Here is a 26,582-nt window from a genome sequence, read left to right on the forward strand (position 1 = left end):
GCAGCCCACCCGCCCGTCCAGCTCTGCTGCATCCAGCGGCACCGCCGGGGCCTCCGGATCTGCATCGGCATCATGCGGAGAGATCAGCAGCAGCGAGCCCAGCACTCCAGCCCAGACCCCACTGGCGGCTCCCATCATCCCGTCGCCCTCGCTGACCTCTCCAGTGGCCCCGCTGCCCGCCCTGGGGCCCTCCAAGGTAAGGAGAGAGATTGGCCCTTCTCCCGTTCTAGGGGTCACTTGCACCCCAGCCTTATTCCTGTGCTGACTCCGCAGGAGGAGGAGAACCTGAGGGCCCAGGTGAAAGATCTGGAGGAGAAGCTGGAGACTCTGAAGATGAAGAGAGCCGAGGACAAGGCCAAGCTGAAGGAGCTGGAGAAGTCCAAGCTGCAGTTGGAGCAGCTCCAAGAGTGGAAGAGCAAGATGCAGGAGCAGCAGGCCGACGTCCAGCGCCAGCTCAAGGAGGCCAAGAAGGTGGGTGACCCGTGAGGAGGAGGAGCCACCGCAAGGGCGCCCGAGTAGTAACCCAGTTATGTCCCCCATGCAGGAAGCCAAGGAAGCGCTGGAGGCTCAGGAGCGCTACATGGAGGAGATGGCGGACACCGCCGACGCTATAGAGATGGCCACACTGGACAAGGAGATGGCGGAGGAGCGAGCAGAGTCCTTACAGCAGGAGGTGGAGACCTTAAAGGAGAAGGCGGAGGAGCTGACCATGGACCTAGAGATTCTAAAACATGAGATAGAAGAGAAAGGTATGTCAGGCCGGGTTCTGGGGGAGGGGGGGGCGCGAAGGGTGGTGTATATCAGGACATGGTGGAGTAATGTACAGGGGGTGCAGTGTATATCAGGACGTGGTGGAGTAATGTACAGGGGGTGCGGTGTATATCAGGACATGGGGGAGTAATGTACAGGGGGTGCGGTGTATATCAGGACATGGAGTAATGTACAGGGGGTGTGGTGTATATCAGGACATGGAGTAATGTACAGGGGTGCGGTGTATATCAGGACATGTAGTAATGTACAGGAGGTGCGGTGTATATCAGGACATGGAGTAATGTACAGGGGGTGCGGTGTATATCAGGACATGTAGTAATGTACAGGAGGTGCGGTGTATATCAGGACATGGTGGAGTAATGTACAGGAGGTGCGGTGTATATCAGGACGTGGTGGAGTAATGTACAGGGGGTGCGGTGTATATCAGGACGTGGTGGAGTAATGTACAGGGGGTGCGGTGTATATCAGGACATGGGGGAGTAATGTACAGGGGGTGCGGTGTATATCAGGACATGGAGTAATGTACAGGGGGTGTGGTGTATATCAGGACATGGAGTAATGTACAGGGGTGCGGTGTATATCAGGACATGGAGTAATGTACAGGAGGTGCGGTGTATATCAGGACATGGAGTAATGTACAGGGGGTGCGGTGTATATCAGGACGTGGTGGAGTAATGTACAGGGGTGCGGTGTATATCAGGACATGGAGTAATGTACAGGGGTGCGGTGTATATCAGGACATGGGGGAGTAATGTACAGGGGGTGCGGTGTATATCAGGACATGGAGTAATGTACAGGGGGTGCGGTGTATATCAGGACATGTAGTAATGTACAGGGGTGCGGTGTATATCAGGACATGGAGTAATGTACAGGGGTGCGGTGTATATCAGGACATGGAGTAATGTACAGGGGGTGCGGTGTATATCAGGACATGTAGTAATGTACAGGGGTGCGGTGTATATCAGGACATGGAGTAATGTACAGGGGTGCGGTGTATATCAGGACATGGAGTAATGTACAGGGGTGCGGTGTATATCAGGACATGTAGTAATGTACAGGGGTGCGGTGTATATCAGGACATGGAGTAATGTACAGGAGGTGCGGTGTATATCAGGACATGGAGTAATGTACAGGGGGTGCGGTGTATATCAGGACGTGGTGGAGTAATGTACAGGGGTGCGGTGTATATCAGGACGTGGTGGAGTAATGTACAGGGGGTGCGGTGTATATCAGGACATGTAGTAATGTACAGGGGGTGCGGTGTATATCAGGACGTGGTGGAGTAATGTACAGGGGTGCGGTGTATATCAGGACGTGGTGGAGTAATGTACAGGGGGTGCGGTGTATATCAGGACATGTAGTAATGTACAGGGGGTGTGGTGTATATCAGGACATGTAGTAATGTACAGGGGGTACGGTGTATATCAGGACGTGGTGGAGTAATGTACAGGGGGTGCGGTGTATATCAGGACGTGGTGGAGTAATGTACAGGGGGTGCGGTGTATATCAGGACGTGGTGGAGTAATGTACAGGGGGTGCGGTGTGTATCAGGACATGTAGTAATGTACAGGGGGTGCGGTGTATATCAGGACATGTAGTAATGTACAGGGGGTGCGGTGTATATCAGGACATGGTGGAGTAATGTACAGGGGGTGCGGTGTATATCAGGACATGGAGTAATGTACAGGGGGTGCGGTGTATATCGGGACATGTGTACGGCATATACCCCTCTTTAGCGCCACCTTGTCAGTATTTGGGCTGCATTCGGTGGCTGCTGCCCCCCTGTGGCTCGGTGTCAGTATTACATCGGTCTTGGTGACCCCCTGTACTGACGGCTGTTATGTCTTCTGTATCTGTAGGGTCTGACGGAGCAGCATCCAGCTACCAGGTGAAGCAGCTGGAAGAACAGAACGGCAGACTGAAGGAGGCGCTGGTGAGGTAAGTGTCCCCTGTGCCTCATGCCTCCTGCTAGCCAGCAGACGGAGAACCTGAATCGTGCCCCCCCCATCTTCTAGAATGAGGGATCTGTCCGCCTCGGAGAAGCAGGAGCACGTCAGGGTGCAGAAGCAGCTGGAGAAGAAGAACGCGGAGCTGGAGAGTCTGCGGCAGCAGAAGGAGAAGCTGCAGGAGGAGGCGTCACTGATGGAGAAGACTGTAGATGAGCTGAAGGAACAGGTGAGGTTACTCCACGCTCCACCCGTTACCGACCACCGATTGCCTTTGGTCACTGCTTCCTTTCTAGTTCACATGTGTGACAGAGGATATGGATTTACTTGTTTAGGTCGATGCTGCTCTAGGAGCTGAAGAAATGGTGGAAACCCTGACCGAGAGGAACCTGGACCTGGAGGAGAAGGTCCGAGAACTGCGTGAGACCGTGACTGACCTGGTATGTAATTATCCGTTTACATAATGAGTGAGAGCTCTGTCCTGGTGATATGTCTCCTGGTGGGTCGGTGCAGAGCTCTGTCCTGGTTATATGTCTCCTGGTGGGTCGGTGCAGAGCTGTCCTGGTTATATGTCTCCTGGTGGGTCAGTGCAGAGCTCTGTCCTGGTTATGTCTCCTGGTGGGTCGGTGCAGAGCTCTGTCCTGGTTATATGTCTCCTGGTGGGTCGGTGCAGAGCTCTGTCCTGGTTATGTCTCCTGGTGGGTCAGTGCAGACCTGTCCTGGTTATATGCCCCCTGGTGGGTCAGTGCAGAGCTCTGTCCTGGTTATATGCCCCCTGGTGGGTCAGTGCAGAGCTCTGTCCTGGTTATATGCCCCCTGGTGGGTCGGTGCAGAGCTCTGTCCTGGTTATATGCCCCCTGGTGGGTCGGTGCAGAGCTCTGTCCTGGTTATATGTCTCCTGGTGGGTCAGTGCAGAGCTCTGTCCTGGTTATATGTCTCCTGGTGGGTCAGTGCAGAGCTCTGTCCTGGTTATATGTCTCCTGGTGGGTCAGTGCAGAGCTCTGTCCTGGTTATATGTCTCCTGGTGGGTCGGTGCAGAGCTCTGTCCTGGTTATATGTCTCCTGGTGGGTCGGTGCAGAGCTCTGTCCTGGTTATATGCCCCCTGGTGGGTCAGTGCAGAGCTCTGTCCTGGTTATATGTCTCCTGGTGGGTCAGTGAAGACCTGTCCTGGTTATATGTCTCCTGGTGGGTCAGTGCAGAGCTCTGTCCTGGTGATATGTCTCCTGGTGGGTCAGTGCAGAGCTCTGTTCTGGTTATATGCCTCCTGGTGGGTCAGTGCAGACCTGTCCTGGTTATATGCCCCCTGGTGGGTCAGTGCAGAGCTCTGTCCTGGTTATATGCCCCCTGGTGGGTCAGTGCAGAGCTCTGTCCTGGTTATATGCCCCCTGGTGGGTCAGTGCAGAGCTCTGTCCTGGTTATATGCCCCCTGGTGGGTCGGTGCAGAGCTCTGTCCTGGTTATATGCCCCCTGGTGGGTTGGTGCAGAGCTCTGTCCTGGTTATATGTCTCCTGGTGGGTCAGTGCAGAGCTCTGTCCTGGTTATATGTCTCCTGGTGGGTCAGTGCAGAGCTCTGTCCTGGTTATATGTCTCCTGGTGGGTCAGTGCTGAGCTCTGTCCTGGTTATATGTCTCCTGGTGGGTCAGTGAAGACCTGTCCTGGTTATATGTCTCCTGGTGGGTCGGTGAAGACCTGTCCTGGTTATATGTCTCCTGGTGGGTCAGTGCAGACCTGTCCTGGTTATATGTCTCCTGGTGGGTCAGTGAAGACCTGTCCTGGTTATATGTCCCCTGGTGGGTCAGTGCAGAGCTCTGTCCTGGTTATATGTCTCCTGGTGGGTCAGTGCAGAGCTCTATCCTGGTTATATGTCTCCTGGTGGGTCGGTGCAGAGCTCTGTCCTGGTTATATGTCTCCTGGTGGGTCAGTGAAGACCTGTCCTGGTTATATGTCTCCTGGTGGGTCGGTGCAGAGCTCTGTCCTGGTTATATGCCCCCTGGTGGGTCAGTGCAGAGCTTTGTCCTGGTTATATGCCCCCTGGTGGGTCGGTGCAGCGCTCTGTCCTGGTTATATGTCCCCTGGTGGGTCAGTGCAGAGCTCTGTCCTGGTTATATGCCCCCTGGTGGGTCGGTGCAGAGCTCTGTCCTGGTTATATGCCCCCTGGTGGGTCAGTGCAGAGCTTTGTCCTGGTTATATGCCCCCTGGTGGGTCAGTGCAGAGCTTTGTCCTGGTTATATGCCCCCTGGTGGGTCGGTGCAGAGCTCTGTCCTGGTTATATGTCTCCTGGTGGGTCAGTGCAGAGCTCTGTCCTGGTTATGACCCCTGGTGGGTCAGTGCAGAGCTCTGTCCTGGTTATGCCCCCTGGTGGGTCGGTGCAGAGCTCTGTCCTGGTTATATGTCTCCTGGTGGGTCGGTGCAGAGCTCTGTCCTGGTGATATATCTCCTGGTGGGTCGGTGCAGAGCTCTGTCCTGGTTATATGTCTCCTGGTGGGTCAGTGCAGCGCTCTGTCCTGGTTATGCCCCCTGGTGGGTCAGTGCAGAGCTCTGTCCTGGTTATGCCCCCTGGTGGGTCAGTGCAGAGCTCTGTCCTGGTTATATGTCCCCTGGTGGGTCAGTGCAGAGCTTTGTCCTGGTTATGCCCCCTGGTGGGTCAGTGCAGAGCTCTGTCCTGGTTATATGACCCCTGGTGGGTCAGTGCAGAGCTCTGTTCTTCTATTTCACCCTCCTTTCTTCACCTCTCCAGGAAGCCATCAATGAGATGAACGATGAGCTGCAGGAGAACGCCCGCGAGACAGAGCTGGAGTTGCGGGAGCAGCTGGACATGGCAGGTGCCCGAGTGCGGGAGGCCGACAAGCGCGTGGAAGCCGCTCAGGAGACGGTGGCGGACTACCAGCAGACCATCAAGAAGTACCGGGACCTGACGGCGCACCTGCAGGTGACAGTGATGGTCCTCTGCACAGACACCATGGTGGCGCACACCTTGAGGGGCGTTCACCACAACATGGCGTCCTCTATTGCAGGAAGTGAACCGAGAACTCCGCAGCCAGCAGGAGGCCAGCGTGGAGAAGGAGCAGCAGCCGTCACTGGAGATGTTTGACTTTAAGATCAAGTTTGCCGAGACTAAAGCCCACGCCAAGGTAGGAGGGGCGTGCCAGGGGAGGGGGTGTGCTGGGAGGGGGCGTGCCAGGGGGTGCTGGACTTTTAGGACTCAACGTTCAATGTTCTCCTTCTTCAGGCCATCGAGATGGAGCTGCGCAAGATGGAGGTCAACCAAGCCAACCGCCACGTCTCCCTCCTCACCTCCTTCATGCCAGACAGCTTCCTGCGCCACGGAGGAGACCACGACTGCATCCTGGTGCTGCTGCTCATCCCAAGGCTCATCTGCAAGGTCAGACCCGCTTACATAGACAGCAGGGTCAGGGGACGAGGCGGTGGAGCCGCCACGGTCAGGAGTCCGCCTCTGTGGAGAGGTGTGGTGCGGCCACACTGGTGTCACCCAGGCCTCCAGGAACCTGTCCTCTGATTTGTGGGTCATCGTGTGATGTAAAGGAGCGGTGGGGCGTGCCCTGCTCTTCATACAGGGGTCCCAATATGTCCATGTCTCCTCAGGCGGAGCTCATCAGTAAGCAGGCTCAGGAGAAGTTTGAGCTGTCCGAGGCCAAGGAAGAGAAGACTGGCATCAGAGGAGCTGTGGGGGAGCAGATGAGCTTTGCTGCTGGTCTGGTGTATTCCCTCAGCCTCCTGCAGGCGACGCTGCACAAATACGAGCAGTAAGTGGGCGTCACACCCCGAGCGGCAGTGGTCTGTCTGACCTACCTACCCACCCAGACAGAGCGGCAGACTCCTCACAGTATAATACTGGATGTAATAAGTAATGTATGTACACAGTGAGTGCACCAGCAGAATAGTGAGTGCAGCTCTGGAGTATAATACAGGATGTAACTCAGGATCAGTACAGGATAAGTAATGTATGTACACAGTGACTGCACCAGCAGAATAGTGAGTGCAGCTCTGGAGTATAATACAGGATGTAACTCAGGATCAGTAATGTATGTACACAGTGACTGCACCAGCAGAATAGTGAGTGCTGCTCTGGAGTATAATACAGGATGCAACTCAGGATCAGTACAGGATAAGTAATGTATGTACACAGTGACTCCACCAGCAGAATAGTGAGTACAGCTCTGGAGTATAATACAGGATGTAACTCAGGATCAGTACAGGATAAGTAATGTATGTACACAGTGACTGCACCAGCAGAATAGTGAGTGCAGCTCCGGAGTATAATACAGGATGTAACTCAGGATCAGTACAGGATAAGTAATGTATGTACACAGTGACTGCACTAGCAGAATAGTGAGTGCAGCTCTGGAATATAATACAGGATGTAACTCAGGATCAGTACAGGATAAGTAATGTATGTACACAGTGACTGCACCAGCAGAATAGTGAGTGCAGCTCTGGAGTATAATACAGAATGTAACTCAGGATCAGTACAGGATAAGTAATGTATGAACACAGTGACTGCACCAGCAGAATAGTGAGTGCAGCTCTGGAGTATAATACATGATGTAACTCAGGATCAGTACAGGATAAGTAATGTATGTACACAGTGACTGCACCAGCAGAATAGTGAGTGCAGCTCTGGAGTATAATACAGGATGTAACTCAGGATCAGTACAGGATAAGTAATGTATGAACACAGTGACTGCACCAGCAGAATAGTGAGTGCAGCTCTGGAGTATAATACAGAATGTAACTCAGGATCAGTACAGGATAAGTAATGTATGAACACAGTGACTGCACCAGCAGAATAGTGAGTGCAGCTCTGGAGTATAATACATGATGTAACTCAGGATCAGTACAGGATAAGTAATGTATGTACACAGTGACTGCACCAGCAGAATAGTGAGTGCAGCTCTGGAGTATAATACAGGATGTAACTCAGGATCAGTACAGGATAAGTAATGTATGTACACAGTGACTGCACCAGCAGAATAGTGAGTGCAGCTCTGGAGTATAATACAGGATGTAACTCAGGATCAGTACAGGATAAGTAATGTATGTACACAGTGACTGCACTAGCAGAATAGTGAGTGCAGCTCTGGAATATAATACAGGATGTAACTCAGGATCAGTACAGGATAAGTAATGTATGTACACAGTGACTGCACCAGCAGAATAGTGAGTGCAGCTCTGGAGTATAATACAGAATGTAACTCAGGATCAGTACAGGATAAGTAATGTATGAACACAGTGACTGCACCAGCAGAATAGTGAGTGCAGCTCTGGAGTATAATACATGATGTAACTCAGGATCAGTACAGGATAAGTAATGTATGTACACAGTGACTGCACCAGCAGAATAGTGAGTGCAGCTCTGGAGTATAATACAGGATGTAACTCAGGATCAGTACAGGATAAGTAATGTATGAACACAGTGACTGCACCAGCAGAATAGTGAGTGCAGCTCTGGAGTATAATACAGGATGTAACTCAGGATCAGTACAGGATAAGTAATGTATGAACACAGTGACTGCACCAGCAGAATAGTGAGTGCAGCTCTGGAGTATAATACATGATGTAACTCAGGATCAGTACAGGATAAGTAATGTATGTACACAGTGACTGCACCAGCAGAATAGTGAGTGCAGCTCTGGAGTATAATACAGGATGTAACTCAGGATCAGTACAGGATAAGTAATGTATGTACACAGTGACTGCACCAGCAGAATAGTGAGTGCAGCTCTGGAGTATAATACAGGATGTAACTCAGGATCAGTACAGGATAAGTAATGTATGTACACAGTGACTGCACCAGCAGAATAGTGAGTGCAGCTCTGGAGTATAATACAGGATGTAACTCAGGATCAGTACCGGATAAGTAATGTATGTACACAGTGACTGCACCAGCAGAATAGTGAGTGCAGCTCTGGAGTATAATACAGGATGTAACTCAGGATCAGTACAGGATAAGTAATGTATGTACACAGTGACTCCACCAGCAGAATAGTGAGTACAGCTCTGGAGTATAATACAGGATGTAACTCAGGATCAGTACAGGATAAGTAATGTATGTACACAGTGACTGCACCAGCAGAATAGTGAGTGCAGCTCTGGAGTATAATACAGGATGTAACTCAGGATCAGTACCGGATAAGTAATGTATGTACACAGTGACTGCACCAGCAGAATAGTGAGTACAGCTCTGGAGTATAATACAGGATGTAACTCAGGATCAGTACAGGATAAGTAATGTATGTACACAGTGACTGCACCAGCAGAATAGTGAGTGCAGCTCTAGAGTATAATACAGGATGCAACTCAGGATCAGTACAGGATAAGTAATGTATGTACACAGTGACTGCACCAGCAGAATAGTGAGTGCAGCTCTGGGGTATAATACAGGATGTAACTCAGGATCAGTACAGGATAAGTAATGTATGTACACAGTAACTGCACCAGCAGAATAGTGAGTGCAGCTCTGGAGTATAATACAGGATGTAACTCAGGATCAGTACAGGATAAGTAATGTATGTACACAGTGACTCCACCAGCAGAATAGTGAGTGCAGCTCTGAAGTATAATACAGGATGGAACTCGGGATAAGTAATGTATGTACACAGTGACTCCACCAGCAGAATAGTGAGTACAGCTCTGGAGTATAATACAGGATGTAACTCAGGATCAGGACAGGATAAGTAATGTATGTACACAGTGACTGCACCAGCAGAATAGTGAGTGCAGCTCTAGAGTATAATACAGGATGCAACTCAGGATCAGTACAGGATAAGTAATGTATGTACACAGTGACTGCACCAGCAGAATAGTGAGTGCAGCTCTGGGGTATAATACAGGATGTAACTCAGGATCAGTACAGGATAAGTAATGTATGTACACAGTAACTGCACCAGCAGAATAGTGAGTGCAGCTCTGGAGTATAATACAGGATGTAACTCAGGATCAGTACAGGATAAGTAATGTATGTACACAGTGACTCCACCAGCAGAATAGTGAGTGCAGCTCTGAAGTATAATACAGGATGGAACTCGGGATAAGTAATGTATGTACACAGTGACTCCACCAGCAGAATAGTGAGTACAGCTCTGGAGTATAATACAGGATGTAACTCAGGATCAGTACAGGATAAGTAATGTATGTACACAGTAACTGCACCAGCAGAATAGTGAGTGCAGCTCTGGAGTATAATACAGGATCAGTACAGGATAAGTAATGTGAGATACATACAGTGAGGGACAGAAGTATTTGAACACCCTGCTATTTTGCACGTTCTCCCACTTAGAAATCATGGAGGGGTCTCCAATTCACATTGTAGGTTCCTTCCCACTCTGAGAGACAGAATTTAAAAAACAAAATTCAGGAAATCACATTGTATGATTTTTAAAGAATGTCTTTGTCTTGCTGCTGAACATAAGTATCTGAACACCTGAGAAAATCAGAGTTAAAGGGTTTCTATCACTTCGTATGCCATAATTAGCTGTCAGACACTAGCGATCTGCTAGTGTCTGCTCTGGCCAACCATCCTAATATAAGAGCTTTTTGGGCAGCGGTTTTGCTAAAAAACTAACTTTTCTAAATATGCTAATGAGCCTCTAGGTGCTATGTGGGCGTCATTAGCACCTAGAGGCTCCGTCTACCTTCATACACAGCGGCCGCCCAGCGCGTCCCTCCAGCCCGCCCATGTCCTCCTCCGTGTGACGCAGCGGCCGAATTCTCGCGCATGCGCCGTGCGCGGCTGTATTCGGCGCATTTGAGATGTCTGAGCTCGGAGCGGTCAGACATTCAATGCGCATGCGCCGAATACAGCCGCGCACGGCGCATGCGCGAGAATTCGGCCGCTGCGTCACACGGAGGAGGACATGGGCGGGCTGGAGGGACGCGCTGGGCGGCCGCTGTGTATGAAGGTAGACGGAGCCTCTAGGTGCTAATGACGCCCACATAGCACCTAGAGGCTCATTAGCATATTTAGAAAAGTTAGTTTTTTAGCAAAACCGCTGCCCCACAAGTGATTATAGTAGGATGGTTGGCCAGAGCAGACACTAGCAGATCGCTAGTGTCTGACAGCTAATTATGTCATACGAAGTGATAGAAACCCTTTAATATTTGGTACAGAAGCTTTTGGTCAGACGTCTCCTGTAGTTCTTGACCAGGTTTGCAGACCCTGCAGCAGGGATGTTGTCCCGCTCCTCCACACAGATCTCCTCTAGATCGGTCAGGTTTCGGGGCTGTCGCTGAGCAACACAGAGTTTCAGCTCCCTCCAAAGATGTTCTATTGGATTTAGGCCTGGAGACCGGCTAGGCCACTCCAGAACCTTGATATGCTTCTTACGGAGCCGCTCCTTGGCTATCCTGGCTGTGTGCTTCGGGTCGTTGTCATGTTGGAAGACCCAGCCACGACCCATCTTCAATGCTCTGACTGAGGGAATCTCACAATGCTTCACAGTAGGGATGGTGTTCTTGGGATGCAACTCATCCTACTTTTTCCTCCAAACACGATGAGTGAAGTTTAGACCAAAAAGTTCTCCTTTGGTCTCCTCTGGCCACATGACTTTCTCCCCGGCCTCCTCTGGATCATCCAGATGGTCATTGGCAAACTTCAGACGGGCCTGGACCTGTGATGACTTGAGCCGGGGAACCTTCCGTGCAATGCATGATCTGAAACCATGACGGGGGCATAGTGTTCCACCGACAGTGACCTCTGAAGCTGTGGTCCCAGCTCTCCTCATGTCATTGACCAGCTCCTCCCTTGTAGTTCTGGGCTGATTCCTCACCTTTCTTATCATCCGTGGTACCCCACGAGGTGAGATCTTGCATGGAGTCCCAGTCCGAGGGAGACTTTTCCATTTTCTAACAATTGCTCCAACAGTTGATCTATTTTCACCGAGCTGCTTGGCCATTGCCCCGTAGCCCTTCCCAATCTTGTGGAGGTCCGCAATTCTGTCTCTGGTGACTTCTGACAGCTCTTTGGTCTTGCCCATGGTAGTAGTTGGCGTCTGACTGACTGTGGGGTGGACAGGGGTCTGTAAAGAGCTCAGACAGGTGCTACTAAGTTAGATGAATGAGTGGAGTAGAGGTGGACTTTTTAAAGGCGCAGTAACAGGCCTTTGAGAGGCAGAATTCTTGCTGTTTCTCAGGTGTTCAGATACTTCTGTTCAGCAGCAAGACAAAGACATTCTTTACAAATCATTCAATGTGATTTCCTGAATTGTTTTTAAAAATTCTGTCTCAGATGGGAATGCACCTACAATGTGAATGTCAGACCCTCCATGATTTCTAAGTGGGAGAACGTGCAAAATCTTAGGGTGTCCAAATACTTCTGTTCCTCACTGTATGTAGACTGTGTCGGGGATCATAGACGGAGATCCAGTGATGTGCTCATGTTATCACATGTACTGTGCAGTTCCCACCACTAGGTGGCAGGGCTGTCTTGCTCTCAGCGGCTGGCACATGGCAGTGACTTTGGGCTTTGCTCCTCAGGGCTCTCGGTAAATGTAGTGTGGAGGTCTACAAGAAGGTGGGGATGCTGTACCCGGAGATGAGCGTGCACGAGCGCTCCCTGGACTTCCTCATTGAATTGATGCACAAGGATCAGCTGGATGAGACGGTCAACGTGGAGCCGCTCACCAAGGCCATAAAGTATTACCAGGTACCTGGCGTGTGAGTCTGTGCAGGGTCTCCCCCGGCCTGACCTGTGCAGCTTCTGCATCTGACTCTTGTCTTTGCCCCTTGGCAGCACTTGTACAGCATCCACCTGGCTGACCAGACCGAGGACTGCACCATGCAGCTGTCCGACCACATCAAGGTAAGTGATCGCAGACGTCGGGGGAGGGTTTCTGGTCTCACAGCTGCTGTATATAATCCGTGCCTCCCCTGTCCTGTGTGTGGTATAGTCCATGCCTCCCCTGTCCTGTGTGTGGTATAGTCCATGCCTCCCCTGTCCTGTGTGTGGTATAGTCCATGCCTCCCCTGTCCTGTGTGTGGTATAGTCCATGCCTCCCCTGTCCTGTGTGTGGTATGACCTATGTAGTGATGTCATGTCTCCCTTGTCCTGTGTGTGGTATGATCTGTGTAGTGATGTCATGTCTCCCTTGTCCTGTGTGTGGTATGATCTGTGTAGTGATGTCATGTCTCCCTTGTCCTGTGTGTGGTATGATCTGTGTAGTGATGTCATGTCGCCCCTGTCCTGTGTGTGGTATGATCTGTGTAGTGATGTCATGTCTCCCCTGTCCTGTGTGTGTTATTATCCATGCAGTGATGCCATGCCTCCCCTGTCCTGTGTGTGGTATGGTCTATGTAGTGATGATATGCCTCCCCTGTCCTGTGTGTGGTATGGTCTATGTAGTGATGTCATGTCTCCCCTGTCCTGTGTGTGTTATTATCCATGCAGTGATGTCATGTCTCCCCTGTCCTGTGTGTGGTATGGTCTGTGTAGTGATGTCATGTCTCCCCTGTCCTGTGTGTGGTATGGTCTGTGTAGTGATGTCATGTCTCCCCTGTCCTGTGTGTGGTATGGTCTGTGTAGTGATGTCATGTCTCCCCTGTCCTGTGTGTGTGGTATGACCTATGTAGTGATGTCATGTCTCCCCTGTCCTGTGTGTGTGGTATGACCTATGTAGTGATGTCATGTCTCCCCTCTCCTGTGTGTGGTATGACCTATGTAGTGATGCCATTTCTCCCCTGTCCTGTGTGTGGTATTATCTGTGCAGTGATGTCATGTCTCCCCTGTCCTGTGTGTGGTATGGTCTATGTAGTGATGTCATGCCTCCCCTGTCCTGTGTGTGGTATGATCTGTGCAGTGATGTCATGCCGCCCCTGTCCTGTGTGTGGTATGGTCTATGTAGTGATGTCATGCCTCCCCTGTCCTGTGTGTGGTATGATCTGTGCAGTGATGTCATGCCGCCCCTGTCCTGTGTGTGGTATGGTCTATGTAGTGATGTCATGCCTCCCCTGTCCTGTGTGTGGTATGATCTGTGTAGTGATGTCATGTCTCCCCTGTCCTGTGTGTGGTATGGTCTATGTAGTGATGTCATGCCTCCCCTGTCCTGTGTGTGGTATGATCTGTGCAGTGATGTCATGCCGCCCCTGTCCTGTGTGTGGTATGGTCTATGTAGTGATGTCATGCCTCCCCTGTCCTGTGTGTGGTATGTTCTGTGCAGTGATGTCATGCCTCCCCTGTTATGGATATGGTATGGTCTATTGTGGCAGTGTTGTCTTCCGTCCTGGGTGTAGTAGTCCTGCTGACTGTCTCCCTTCTCTCCACCAGTTTACACAGGGCGCCCTGGACTGTATGGGGGTAGAAGCGAGCAGACTGCGCTCCTTCCTACATGTGAGTCCCACCACCACTATACCGCTGCTGCCGCTAGTACTACTACCACCACCATCATTGTTATCATCTACACTTAATACAGTTACTTTTACCACTACCATCATTAGTATCATCTCTATTACTACTACTACCATCATCATTACAATGTCCATTACTAGTACTACCACCATCATTACTATCACCTGTATTACTGTTACTACCAAAACCATTACAATCTCCTCTATTATTACTTCCATTACCATAACTACTACCTCCACCATTAGTCTTTTTATTACTACTACGATCACCTTTATTATTACTCTCATCATCCTTACTATAACCTCTATTACAACTACTACCATCACCACTTCAATCTCTGTTACTACTGCTATCACCTCTATTATTACTACCACCACCATTACTGTCTTTCATTACTACTACTATCACCTCTATTATTACTACCACCACCATTACTGTCTTTCATTACTACTACTACTACTACCACCACCATTACAGTCTTTTTTTATTACTAGTACTATCACCTCTATTATTTCTCCCACCATCATTAGTATAACCTCTATTACATCGCCACCATTACAATCTCTTCTATTACTACTACTATCCCTTCTATTACTACTCCCCCCCCCCCCACCACCACAGTACTACTGACCCTGTGTGTTCTGTGCCGTTCAGCCTGGACAGGAGGCCTCGGACTTCGCCATCCTCCTGAAGGACCTGGAGACTTCGTGTAGCGACATCCGGCAGTTCTGTAAGAAGATTCGGCGCAGGATGCCTGGCACAGAGGCGGCCGGGATCCCCGCGGCGCTCGGCTTCGGTCAGCAGGTGCGTGCAGTCCTCTCCAGGATTAGAGCGCCCCCTTGTGCATGTGTTAGGGTGGCCAGATACACCCTCCTTCAGGCGTGCTGGTATAACCCTCATCATTGCTGTCTCTGCAGGTTTCCGAGACGCTCTTAGACTGCCGTAAACACCTGAAGTGGGTGGTAGCGGTCTTCCAGGAGGTGGCGGCTGCAGGGGCCCAGATGATTGCCCCTCTAGGAGAGAATGAGGGTCTTCAGGCTGTAAAACTGGAGGACGTGGCCTTCAAAGCCGCAGATCAGGTGAGGGGCGAACCCTGGGCCGCCGGAGACCAGAATAACTTTATTTACATCTGTCCTCTAACGACACTCGCCTATCACTCTTGTAGATTTACGGCACACAGGGCAGCAACCCGTACGAGTGTCTGCGCCAATCCTGTGCCATCCTGATCGCCACCATGAACAAGATGGCCACCGCCATGCAGGAGGGAGAGTATGACTCCGAGAAGCCTCAGAGCAAGGTGACTGCTGGGAGGGGCTTATCAAGGGGCAAGGTGTCTGCTGGGAGGGGCTTATCAAGGGGCAGGATGTCTGCTGGGAGGGGCTTATCAAGGGGCAAGGTGTCTGCTGGGAGGGGCTTATCAAGGGGCAGGATGTCTGCTGGGAGGGGCTTATCAAGGGGCAGATGTCTGCTGGGAGGGGCTTATCAAGGGCAGGATGTCTGCTGGGAGGGGCTTATCAAGGGGCAAGGTGTCTGCTGGGAGGGGCTTATCAAGGGGCAGGATCTCTGCTGGGAGGGGCTTATCAAGGGGCAAGGTGTCTGCTGGGAGGGGCTTATCAAGGGGCAAGGTGTCTGCTGGGAGGGGCTTATCAAGGGGCAAGGTGTCTGCTGGGAGGGGCTTATCAAGGGGCACGGTGACTGCTGGGAGGGGCTTATCAAGGGGCAGGGTGTCTGCTGGGAGGGGCTTATCAAGGGGCAGGGTGTCTGCTGGGAGGAGCCTATCATGGGGTACACCAATACACACCAGAAGGATAGTGATATATGAAGGAACTAAGGTAGGTTATATGGTATATGAGGGTGTGCTACCCCAGTAGGATTTCATAGATTAGAGAGAGAACCTTATCCAGCGCTGAACATCAGATTAAGAAGGAGTACTAAGAGCCTGAGCATGCCCGGTGAGAACAAGGTTAGCATAACCAGCACCAAGTCCGGACGCATGCGCATAGAAAATTGAAGGAAAGCCGCACCGATCACTAAGTTCGGGAGCATGCGCAAAGAGGATGCAGTATCAATGACCGACATCTAGTCCCGACGCAGGCGCATTACCAGCAAACAATGAAGGTAGCATCAAAGAGCCTGCGCATGCGGACTGAGGGTTAACAAGTGACAGTAGCGGTATGCGCTAAGTCTGTACGCACAGACGAGCGGCGCAGCCGTATGCCGATTGGAGGAGAGAGAAGTGGGAGGATCCCATTACGGAACAAAGTATCTAACGACAGTATGGATTGGTTAGATGTGAACTGAGCACAGCAAGAGAGACGCACATAGGGCAATAGGATTATGACACTGAATGGGAGGTGTTAAAAGCCGAGTTCCGCCCCCAACACAAACACTGCCCGTTCCCCTGAAGACGCCAAGAGAGCTTGGTGAAACATGTCGGGGGGCAGAGTGTGAGACTAGTGTGTATTTAGGCAGCGTGTGCCATGCCCAGCACACTGGGAAGTAGCCCGCTGCTCAGAGTAGTGCACGGTGGAAATACCAGGGCACTTAGAGACAACAGCGATCACTGCTGAACTGAGATAGCAGGAATTACTAAAGGGAATAGTCTGAGGGCCCCCACAGTGGTCAAGAAGTATATTATAAGAAGACACATATAAGATACATTGCAACAGGGCAGGCACCACTGATAGTTTTAATGTGTGAGTTCAAAGTATATTATTTTAAGAGTATCAAATAAACGTTAAATTTTATATATAAATAATTTATACATTTAGTAGCACGTATTAACCCAGAGACAAACTGTGGTCTCCCTGACCAATTAAAAAGTTTCGTATGTAGTCTCAATATGTGCTAGTGGGTTGTATGTAATTTTCATATCTACTGGGAGGAGCTTATCAAGGGGAAAGGTGTCTGCTGGGAGGGGCTTATCAAGGGGCAGGATGTCTGCTGGGAGGAGCTTATCAAGGGGAAAGGTGTCTGCTGGGAGGGGCTTATCAAGGGGCAGGATGTCTGCTGGGAGGGGCTTATCAAGGGGCAGGCTGTCTGCTGGGAGGGGCCTATCATGTGGTCATATCTACTGGGAGGGGCTTAATGATGAGGGGTCGACTGCTGGGAGGGGCTTAATGATGAGGGGTCGACTGCTGGGAGGGGCTTATTGATGAGGGGTCGACTGCTGGGATGGGCTTATTGATGAGGGGTCGACTGCTGGGATGGGCTTATTGATGAGGGGTCGACTGCTGGGATGGGCTTATTGATGAGGGGTCGACTGCTGGGAGGGGCTTTTCATTGATGAGGATGAACTGCTGGGAGGGGCTTATCATTGATGAGGAGGCAGGCTACTGGGAGGGGCTTATGAGGAGGCAGGCTACTGGGAGGGGCTTATGAGGAGGCAGGCTACTGGGAGGGGCTTATGAGGAGGCAGGCTACTGGGAGGGGCTTATGAGGAGGCAGGCTACTGGGAGGGGCTTTTCATGAGGCAGGCTACTGGGAGGGGCTTATGAGGAGGCAGGCTACTGGGAGGGGCTTATGAGGAGGCAGGCTACTGGGAGGGGCTTTTCATGAGGCATTCTTGGATGGGGTTTATTATGCGGCCAGTTAACTCGGCTGGGAGGGGCTTATCATGGGGCGGGGTGGCGGTAGTAGTTGTTGATCATGTAGGGTGTCTCTCACACAAGTCTCTCCTTCTCTCATAGTCTCCGCCTCCTGTAGAGCAGCGAGCAGCCGCTCTGCGAGCCGAGATTATGGATGCTGAGGGGTTGGGCTTGAAGTTAGAAGACAGGGAAACGGTCATTAAAGAGTTAAAGAAGTCTCTGAAGATAAAGGTGAGTCCTGGATGACATCAGCAACAACACTCCACCTCCCGCAGTACAGCACAGCGCTAGGAAACACTCCACCTCCCGCAGTACAGCGCAGCGCTAGGAAACACTCCACCTCCCGCAGTACAGCACAGCGCTAGGAAACACTCCACCTCCCGCAGTACAGCGCAGCGCTAGGAAACACTCCACCTCCCGCAGTACAGCGCAGCGCTAGGAAACACTACACCTCCAGCAGTACAGCGCAGCGCCAGGAAACACTCCACCTCCCGCAGTACAGCGCAGCGCCAGGAAACAACTCCAACCTCCCGCAGTACAGCGCAGCGCCAGGAAACACTCCACCTCCCGCAGTACAGCGCAGCGCCAGGAAACACTCCACCTCCCGCAGTACAGCGCAGCGCCAGGAAACACTACACCTCCCGCAGTACAGCGCAGCGCCAGGAAACACTACACCTCCCGCAGTACAGCGCAGCGCCAGGAAACACTACACCTCCCGCAGTACAGCGCAGCGCCAGGAAACACTACACCTCCCGCAGTACAGCGCAGCGCCAGGAAACACTCCACCTCCCGCAGTACAGCGCAGCGCCAGGAAACACTCCACCTCCCGCAGTACAGCGCAGCGCCAGGAAACGCTCCACCTCCCGCAGTACAGCGCAGCGCCAGGAAACGCTCCACCTCCTGCAGTACAGCGCAGCGCCAGGAAACACTCCACCTCCCGTAGTACAGCGCAGCGCCAGGAAACACTACACCTCCCGCAGTACAGCGCAGCGCCAGGAAACACTCCACCTCCCGCAGTACAGCGCAGCGCTAGGAAACACTCCACCTCCCGCAGTACAGCGCAGCGCCAGGAAACACTACACCTCCCGCAGTACAGCGCAGCGCCAGGTGACAGTATTTTCCATGTGCCGCTCTTAGGGCGAGGAGCTGAGTGAAGCCCACGTGCGGCTGAGTCTTTTGGAGAAGAAATTGGACAGCGCCTCAAAAGAAGCCGACGACCGGGTGGAGAAGATCCAGACGAAACTGGAGGAAACTCAGACCCTGCTGAAGAAGAAGGAGAAGTAAGTCTGACCATATAGGCTGCCACCCAGCTTTACCAGGAGCAGATTAGTCATGGAGTCCAGGGCACTGACTGATGATATTGTGTGTAGGGAATTTGAGGAGACCATGGACGCCCTGCAGGCCGACATCGACCAGCTGGAGTCTGAGAAGGCGGAGCTCCGCCAGCGGCTGACCAATCAGTCCAAGCGTACCATCGAGGGGCTGCGCGGATCCCCGGGGTCGGGGGTAGCGTCCATCGTGTCCGGGATTGCTGGAGGTAAGCTCGATTTCCTGAAGGGGAGGGGATTGTGGATGACTCCGCCTCTTCTTTTCTTAATGCCCGCCCCTTTCTCTCCTTCTGTCGCCCTCGGACCTCCTCCTGGGCGACGCTCTCTTTCCTTCCTTGCACATGACAGAGGAAGAGCAGAGAGGTACAGTACTGCACGCCGCGCATGCGTCTTGTATCTCATCCCCGCGCAGGTGGGGCAGGATTCATTGTAACCAGAGGAGCTCGGGGATCCGGATCGTCAGCGCCACAGACGGCGAGCAAAATACTACATTATATCCAGAGCTGTACTTCCTATTCTACTCCAGTCACATCCAGAGCTGCATTCATAGTCTTCCTAGTTTTCAGAATGCTTTCTGAGATTCTGCTGTTGCTTTGGATGTGACTTGTGTATGAGACACAATGCAGTTACTAAATGTAAAGAATTAGTACAGACTGGGCATAATGCAGCTTTTGATGTGACTGGATTATAAGACACAGTAGCTGCAGTATTTTGACTGCAGCTTTGGGTGTGTCTGGAGCAGAAGACCTATTGTAATGCGTTTTGTGGAGCTTCTTGTAGCAGGAGTATCTTCCATTGCGTCCGTTTTGTGCATGCAGCACCCCTGCCGAGTCCAGTATATCCATCCTGTGTGCTGCGGCCTGCGTTGTACCTGCTCGTGCTCTCCACTTGTGCTTGATGCCTGCCCCTCCTCCACCCTGCCTCCTGATGACGGTTTCCTTTGCACCTCCCCCCTGTACCAGGTGTGCCCGCCAACCAGTCCATGCTGAACGGTTCTGGCCCGGTCCAAGTGAAGGACTCCCCCCTGCTGCTGCAGCAGATCGACACCCTGCGCCTGTCCATGAAGCACCTGAAGCACGAGAACAACCGGCTGAAGGTGAGGCCTGAGCATGTGTTTGTTGCAGTGTGTCAGTCAGTGGCGTACATAAGGGCCCCATAGCAAGGATCAACCCCCGCAGGACAGAAGGGTTTCCGTCGATACCCCTCCAATGACCCTTGGGCTATTTATTCCACTGCCTCATTTGCTAAAAGCTGTTCCTTTAGAGCAGAGAGTCCTGACCAAGGTTTCACCCCCAGTAAAAGAGGGGATGATCCCAACTGGGCCCCCTCTTGCCCTGGGCCCCATAGCAGTCGCATGGTCTGCCGCTATGGTAGTTACGCCCCTGGTGTCAGTGGGAGTCTGGTCACAGCCCTGGGCCGCACACTCTGCTCTGCATCATCTGTGGTTGGATCACTGAGCCTGTAATAGCATTATAATGGAGGCGCTCTCTGTCCCCTCCCCCCAGGCTAAGCGCATGAAGGACGAGCTGGCGACGCTTCCTCCTCTAAACATCGCCAAACTGGCTCTACCCAAGGAGCGGCAGGAGGCCATGACTGGCACACTGTACCGCAAGACCAGCCAGCTGCTGGACACCCTGCAGCAGATGAGCGCCAACTCCAAGGTGGTGAACATCACACACAAGAAGGGCGGTAAGTGCTTGTGTGCTGGACGGGGGGGGGGGGGTGGCGGCGCTATCTGGGGGGTCATAGAGTCATATCGGTGTGTTCTCCTCTCCACGTACAGGTAACCCCGCATCCCAGCTCCTGGAGCAGACTGCCCGGCTGCAGGCTCTGAGCGACACCATCGACAAGCTCAAGGTGGGTGTAAGAGGGTGGCGTCGCGCCTGGGCGGTGTAAGAGGGTGGCGTCGCGCCTGGGCGGTGTAAGAGGGTGGCGTCGCGCCTGGGCGGTGTAAGAGGGTGGCGTCGCGCCTGGGCGGTGTAAGAGGGTGGCGTCGCGCCTGGGCGGTGTAAGAGGGTGGCGGCGCGGTGTAAGAGGGTGGCGTCGTGCCGGCGCGGTGTAAGAGGGTGGCGTCGTGCCGGCGCGGTGTAAGAGGGTGGCGGCGCGGTGTAAGAGGGTGGCGCCGTGCCGGGTGATGACACAATGGCTGTACTACTCGCAACACTGTTTTTCTCTCCCGTTGATAGGATGAAGTCTTGAAGGAGACGGTCTCCCAGTGCCCCGGGGCAAATGTCCCAACAGATTTTGCTACGTTCCCATCAACAGACTTTATAAAGGTGAGAATCTTCTGACAATATAGGAATGGTACATACATGTTATGTTTACATGGTACTCTGGGGGCTGGGGGAGAATGCATGCATGTTCTGGGGGCGGGGGAGAATGCAGAAATGTTCTGGGGGCGGGGGAGAATGCAGAAATGTTCTGGGGGGCTGGGGGAGAATGCAGAAATGTTCTGGGGGGCTGGGGGAGAATGCAGAAATGTTCTGGGGGGCTGGGGGAGAATGCAGAAATGTTCTGGGGGGCTGGGGGAGAATGCAGAAATGTTCTGGGGGCGGGGGAGAATGCATACATGTTCTGGGGGCGGGGGAGAATGCATACATGTTCTGGGGGCTGGGGGAGAATGCATGCATGTTCTGGGGGCTGGGGGAGAATGCATGCATGTTCTGGGGGGCTGGGGGAGAATGCATGTTCTGGGGGGCTGGGGGAGAATGCATGCATGTTCTGGGGGGCTGGGGGAGAATGCATGCATGTTCTGGGGGGCTGGGGGAGAATGCATGCATGTTCTGGGGGAGAATGCATGCATGTTCTGGGGGGCTGGGGGAGAATGCATGCATGTTCTGGGGGGCTGGGGGAGAATGCATGCATGTTCTGGGGGGCTGGGGGAGAATGCATGCATGTTTTGGGGGCTGGGGAGAATACATGTTCTGGGGGGTGGCTGGGGGAGAATGCATGCATGTTCTGGGGGGTGGCTGGGGGAGAATGCATGCATGTTCTGGGGGGGCTGGGGGAGAATGCATGCATGTTCTGGGGGGGGGGGGGGCGGGGGAGAATGCATACATGTATGTTCTGGGGGGGCTGGGGAGAATGCATGCATGTTCTGGGGGGGGGGCGGGGGAGAATGCATACATGCATGTTCTGGGGGGGCTGGGGAGAATGCATGCATGTTCTGCCCCCTGTGGCTCTTCCACCAGAGGGTTCTCATCTTCTGTTCTTTCTTCAGGCCAAGGAGGAGAAGAGAGAAGACACCGTGTACTTCGGCCGGGTGACCCTCCCCTGCCAGCCGGGTCAGGGCAAGATCCACCGCCTCGTCCTGTCCCCCGAGCAGCTGTGCCAGCTACATGAGCGGCTGATCTGCTGAGAAGACTTCTGTGTCCTGGCCGGGGCCCCCTGTATTGCACGTCCTCCCTCCTAATGCCGGCCGCTCCATTACTTACTATTTATGGGTTTCTATAAAATTCCTGTTCTATCACTGGGCCCTGAACCACTAAGGATGTGGACGCCGCGGGCCGACCACTGGATGATGCCCGGGCCTGTGGTGTATGAACACTAGGGGGCGCTAGAAGATAAACGCTGAATGGTCTCCTTATTTACTCCCGGGCTGCAGCTGTCCCCGCATGCGCTGTCGTATCCTTCATACAGGCACATAGCAGTGACCCATGTCACCTTAAAGGGGAACTCCACACACTGAAGAGTCCATTCTGGTTGGTATTTTTAATAAAATGCCTAGCAGAATGGAAGCGGGGTGCACCATCTGCTTATGGCCGATGGTCACATTGTATCTTCTTCAGTATTTGGGCGGAGATTTCTCTTAAAGGGCTTCTTCACCTTGGGCTGTTTCCACCAGTGAGGAAGGAGGTGAAGTCCATGGATGATGCAGGTTGGGTTGCTCCACCTGGTCATTGTAGTTTTACCTCCAGCCTTTTGGGCAGAGACAGCTGAAGGCGGAGTGCCCCTTTAATACCTGGAGTTTTCCCTCTTGACCGTTCTTAAAGTGCCTTTCTGTGTTCTCTCGTGTGACCGCCGCTGGGGGTCTCCTCCTCCAGGATCGGTGGTCACATGACAGAGGGTTCTGGCAGGGTGGGGTCAGCTTGTGTTGGGGCCCTTTCCTGGGTGAAGCATCCACTCTGCTGTATCTGTTCTACTGGGGAATAAACTCTGAGCTCACACTGTGCCTCGCGCCTCCTTCTGTGCATTCAGCGGCCATCACCCAGCTTTCCCAAGCTCCTGTCTACACTGTATTAGCTGCTGTTTTGGTGGTCACCCAGTAAGAGTGAGACCACGGACGGGCGACCCTTAGGGGTTGTCGCCCAGCTTTTCCGCACTTCTGCCCGGACAGTCATGGGTATAGTGTTCCTCTGATGTGGAGTCTGGGAAAGCTGGGTTGGCCGGGCAGGTTTGGAATCGGGGAGTCCGTATGAGTGAGCGGGAATCTCCGCCAGCGCCTGACAGCTCCACCAGCCGCCAGCGAGAAGAAGCAGACGGTGGACGGATTCCAGCTCCTCCGCTGTAAATATTTACCGGGGTCAGGAATACTTCCGAGGAAAGAGGCAAATGGTTTATACCACCCGGTCAGAACAATACACTGTGACAAACCCTCTGCCACAAGCAGTCTGTACAGGTTCTCTGCCTGTAAGGAAGAGTAGTAGGCAGCAGCTGGCATCTCCAATAATTCTAGCCTGCGTTGATACATTGTAACAAACCTCAGCTGTGAGACGCTTTAGCTCTGTAGTTTCTCTGAATGCTGAGTGGTAGGCGCCCTGTGTTCTTGCCTGACAATTATTATCTGCCCTGATACATTGTAGCGAAATCAGGACAGGCTGGAGTTTTTCAATAGTGGAGTGTCTACAGATACATTGTGACGAACACTCACCTCTGAGCAGTCTGTATTGGTGTTCAGCCTCTTACGTCATAAAGTAGTTCAGCATCTGTCCTGGATGATAACTCTTACCTGCACTGATACATTGCAACAACCTTCAGCTCTGCACAGGGTCTCAGCCTCTGGTCCTGGCTGATAACTCTTACCTGCACTGATACATTGTAACAACCTTTAGCTCTGCACAGGGTCTCAGCCTCTGGTGTTGTCCTCCTGGCTGATAACTCTGACCTGCACTGATACATTGTAACAACCTTTAGCTCTGCACAGGGTCTCAGCCTCTGGTGTTGTCCTCCTGGCTGATAACTCTGACCTGCACTGATACATTGTAACAACCTTTAGCTCTGCACAAGGTCTCAGCCTCCCATGGATCCATTGAAGTCAATGGATCTGCCAAATAAAATGCAGACCGCATCTGTATGCGTAAAACGGATGCGCTCGTGTGCATGAGAGAGAAAAGTCCTCCTGCCAAAGCGCTGAGCGTCACCGCGGAGGGTCTGTCTCCAGCCGCCTGTTGTCTCTCCCCCAGTCCCTGACTATGACCATGTGCCCTCTCGCTGCCTGTCTGTCTCACAAAGGCGTCTTCAGTGCTCAGTAGACCGCTGAAGACCAAGGACGCTCTCTCCTTTGCTAAGGAGGTTCTTTACACCGTTTTCTAATGCACTATATTATAAACCAAAACCGTCACACAAGACGGCGCGCTGGCCCTTTAAATAATTTGCATTCGGTCCCGATAGATTCATGGCCGTGTTTTGTGGAAAGTAAATATGGCTATGGGAACGTAAAGTGTAAGTTTCGCGTGCCGCTGACCAGAAGCGCTGCAGTCTTGCATAATCTCCAGCCGGAATGTTACACAACGCGTTTCATCATCTTACACAACTTCTCGAGGACAGTGGCCGTTCTGCCCGCGTCAGTCTGCGGCGTAAAGCCGGACATAAATGTCATCCAAAATAGAGATGAGCGGATTTAATTCAGGTCCGAATGTATTCTACCTGATTAGGGCTATAGGACTCTCGGAGGCCGCTAGGACTAAGATCCCAGCGCACAAGACGGGCAATTTACCATGAAGCCGGCTTTTACACCACGACTACACTGATTATTAAACAGAAAAATTGGGAGTTTTTATTTTTTTTGGTAATAAACAGGCGCAATAAACGCCTGTAAGGGAGAGATCACATCACTGTCTGGAGAAAGATTATTTAAAGAGACAGTAGTCCTTTTGTGCAAAAGCCAAACTCCCCCCCCCCCCCCCATTTGACCTGTTAGAAAGCTTCTACAGTACATAAGTGTATTATAGGCGTATTTCCAGCACCACCAGCAGCATATAGTTTGCTGTATACGCTCCACAATTGTGCCTTTTTCCTTCCAAAAACCCGTATGGCTATTTCAGTGTTTTGCGGTCCTTTTTTCACGGATCCATTGTTCCGTTTTTTTGTTTCTGTTCCATTTTTCCGTATGGCGTATACAGTAATTACATAGAAAAAATTGGGCTGGTCATAAGATTTTCAATAGATGGTTCCGCAAAAACGGAACGGATACGGAAGACATACGGATGCATTTCTGTATGTGTTCCGTTTTTTGCGGACCCATTGACTTGAATGGACCCACGGAACGTGATTTGCGGGCAATAATAGGACATGTTCTATCTTTCAACGGAACGGTAATACGGAAACGGAATGCATACGGAGTACATTCCGTTTTTTTAGCAGAACCATTGAAATGAATGGTTCCGTATACGGAACGCAAAAAACGGCACGCAAAATGGCAAAAGAAAACGGTAGTGTGAAAGAGGCCTTACTGGAATAAACTCTAATCAGGGAACAATCTTCCAAACTCTATCTTGGTTATCAGCAGGCTTTGGCATAGGTTTTGGCAGGCAAACACATTCTGCTCTGCTACATCTGAACCTCTTTAGCTCTGCTGTGCTGTCAGATTAAATAGAAACTTTTCCTTTCTGCCCTCCTTATCTTTCTGTAGTCTGACTCTGTCTTTATCTTAGTCTGGATCTCTTATCTTTGTCTTGCTCTCTCTTTATCCAGGGAACCTTTCTTCTGAGGCTCTTTACTTCTTTTCTCTTGTTCCAGCAGAGTTGCAGATACTCCTGGCTGGCATTGGCACGGCCCACCCAGCAGGGACAGGAGGGCCGGCTTCTTCCCCTTACAGGGGGTAAGCTAGACACAACCTGTCCCCAAGGAGGGGCAGGCTGCTAGACTGACTTACTGTAACTCAAACTCCTCCCTCTCTAGAGAGGGCTAGAATGGAAAGCAGGCTCCACTCCAGACAAACTAGCTCTGCCATCTGCTGGTGAACCAGGCACATTACACTTTAACAGTTGCAAAATAGGAAATACATTTTTTTCCTTATGCCGGATCAGGAATAAATACACAGGATCAACCAGAAGAGATAGAGCTGGGGCAAAAAGAGTGGTAATGCCCCCTAGAGGGGCCGTTACATCATTATCACCTCTTTCATTTTTTTATGTTTTTTCTTTTTCTTCATGAAATATTTCTTTAATGCTAATCTCCTCATGAATTTTCGTATCCCTATGAACGCCTCTAATTTTTTTTAAAAATATTGTCGGCACAAAATTCAAACCTTTCTCTAATACTTTTAGTTCTCCTTACTTGAGTGTATATTTACTCAAATGATGATGCACCTTTTGTCCCGATTGGTTCATTTGATGATGACTTCCTCTTTTTGGTGAGTTTCCCTCCCCC

The 26,582-nt window shown here is 51.8% G+C and overlaps 1 protein-coding gene across 2 annotated transcripts in view; it reads left to right on the forward strand.

Moving 5' to 3' along the window:
* DCTN1 (dynactin subunit 1) overlaps positions 1–23,158 on the forward strand; it is a 67,836-nt gene extending 44,678 nt beyond the window's left edge. The window contains exons 5-29 of one of the 2 annotated variants that reach the window (XM_040419402.1): positions 5–196; positions 274–471; positions 545–749; positions 2,631–2,709; positions 2,787–2,946; positions 3,053–3,157; positions 5,456–5,647; positions 5,733–5,849; positions 5,948–6,100; positions 6,322–6,482; positions 12,211–12,379; positions 12,467–12,535; positions 13,997–14,059; positions 14,732–14,881; positions 14,995–15,156; positions 15,243–15,374; positions 17,767–17,895; positions 18,802–18,944; positions 19,035–19,201; positions 19,341–19,355; positions 19,955–20,088; positions 20,498–20,681; positions 20,776–20,849; positions 21,179–21,268; positions 22,213–23,158. In XM_040419402.1, the coding sequence (XP_040275336.1) occupies positions 5–196; positions 274–471; positions 545–749; positions 2,631–2,709; positions 2,787–2,946; positions 3,053–3,157; positions 5,456–5,647; positions 5,733–5,849; positions 5,948–6,100; positions 6,322–6,482; positions 12,211–12,379; positions 12,467–12,535; positions 13,997–14,059; positions 14,732–14,881; positions 14,995–15,156; positions 15,243–15,374; positions 17,767–17,895; positions 18,802–18,944; positions 19,035–19,201; positions 19,341–19,355; positions 19,955–20,088; positions 20,498–20,681; positions 20,776–20,849; positions 21,179–21,268; positions 22,213–22,350 (3,381 nt within the window). In that variant the 3' untranslated portion in view covers positions 22,351–23,158. The remainder of the gene's footprint in view (positions 1–4; positions 197–273; positions 472–544; positions 750–2,630; positions 2,710–2,786; positions 2,947–3,052; positions 3,158–5,455; positions 5,648–5,732; positions 5,850–5,947; positions 6,101–6,321; positions 6,483–12,210; positions 12,380–12,466; positions 12,536–13,996; positions 14,060–14,731; positions 14,882–14,994; positions 15,157–15,242; positions 15,375–17,766; positions 17,896–18,801; positions 18,945–19,034; positions 19,202–19,340; positions 19,356–19,954; positions 20,089–20,497; positions 20,682–20,775; positions 20,850–21,178; positions 21,269–22,212) is intronic. The other variant, XM_040419403.1, reaches the window with a different exon arrangement.
* Positions 23,159–26,582: the final 3,424 nt, after the last annotated feature.

Source organism: Bufo bufo, chromosome 2 (genome assembly GCF_905171765.1).
Source record: "Bufo bufo chromosome 2, aBufBuf1.1, whole genome shotgun sequence".
Classification (NCBI taxonomy): Eukaryota; Metazoa; Chordata; class Amphibia; order Anura; family Bufonidae; genus Bufo; species Bufo bufo.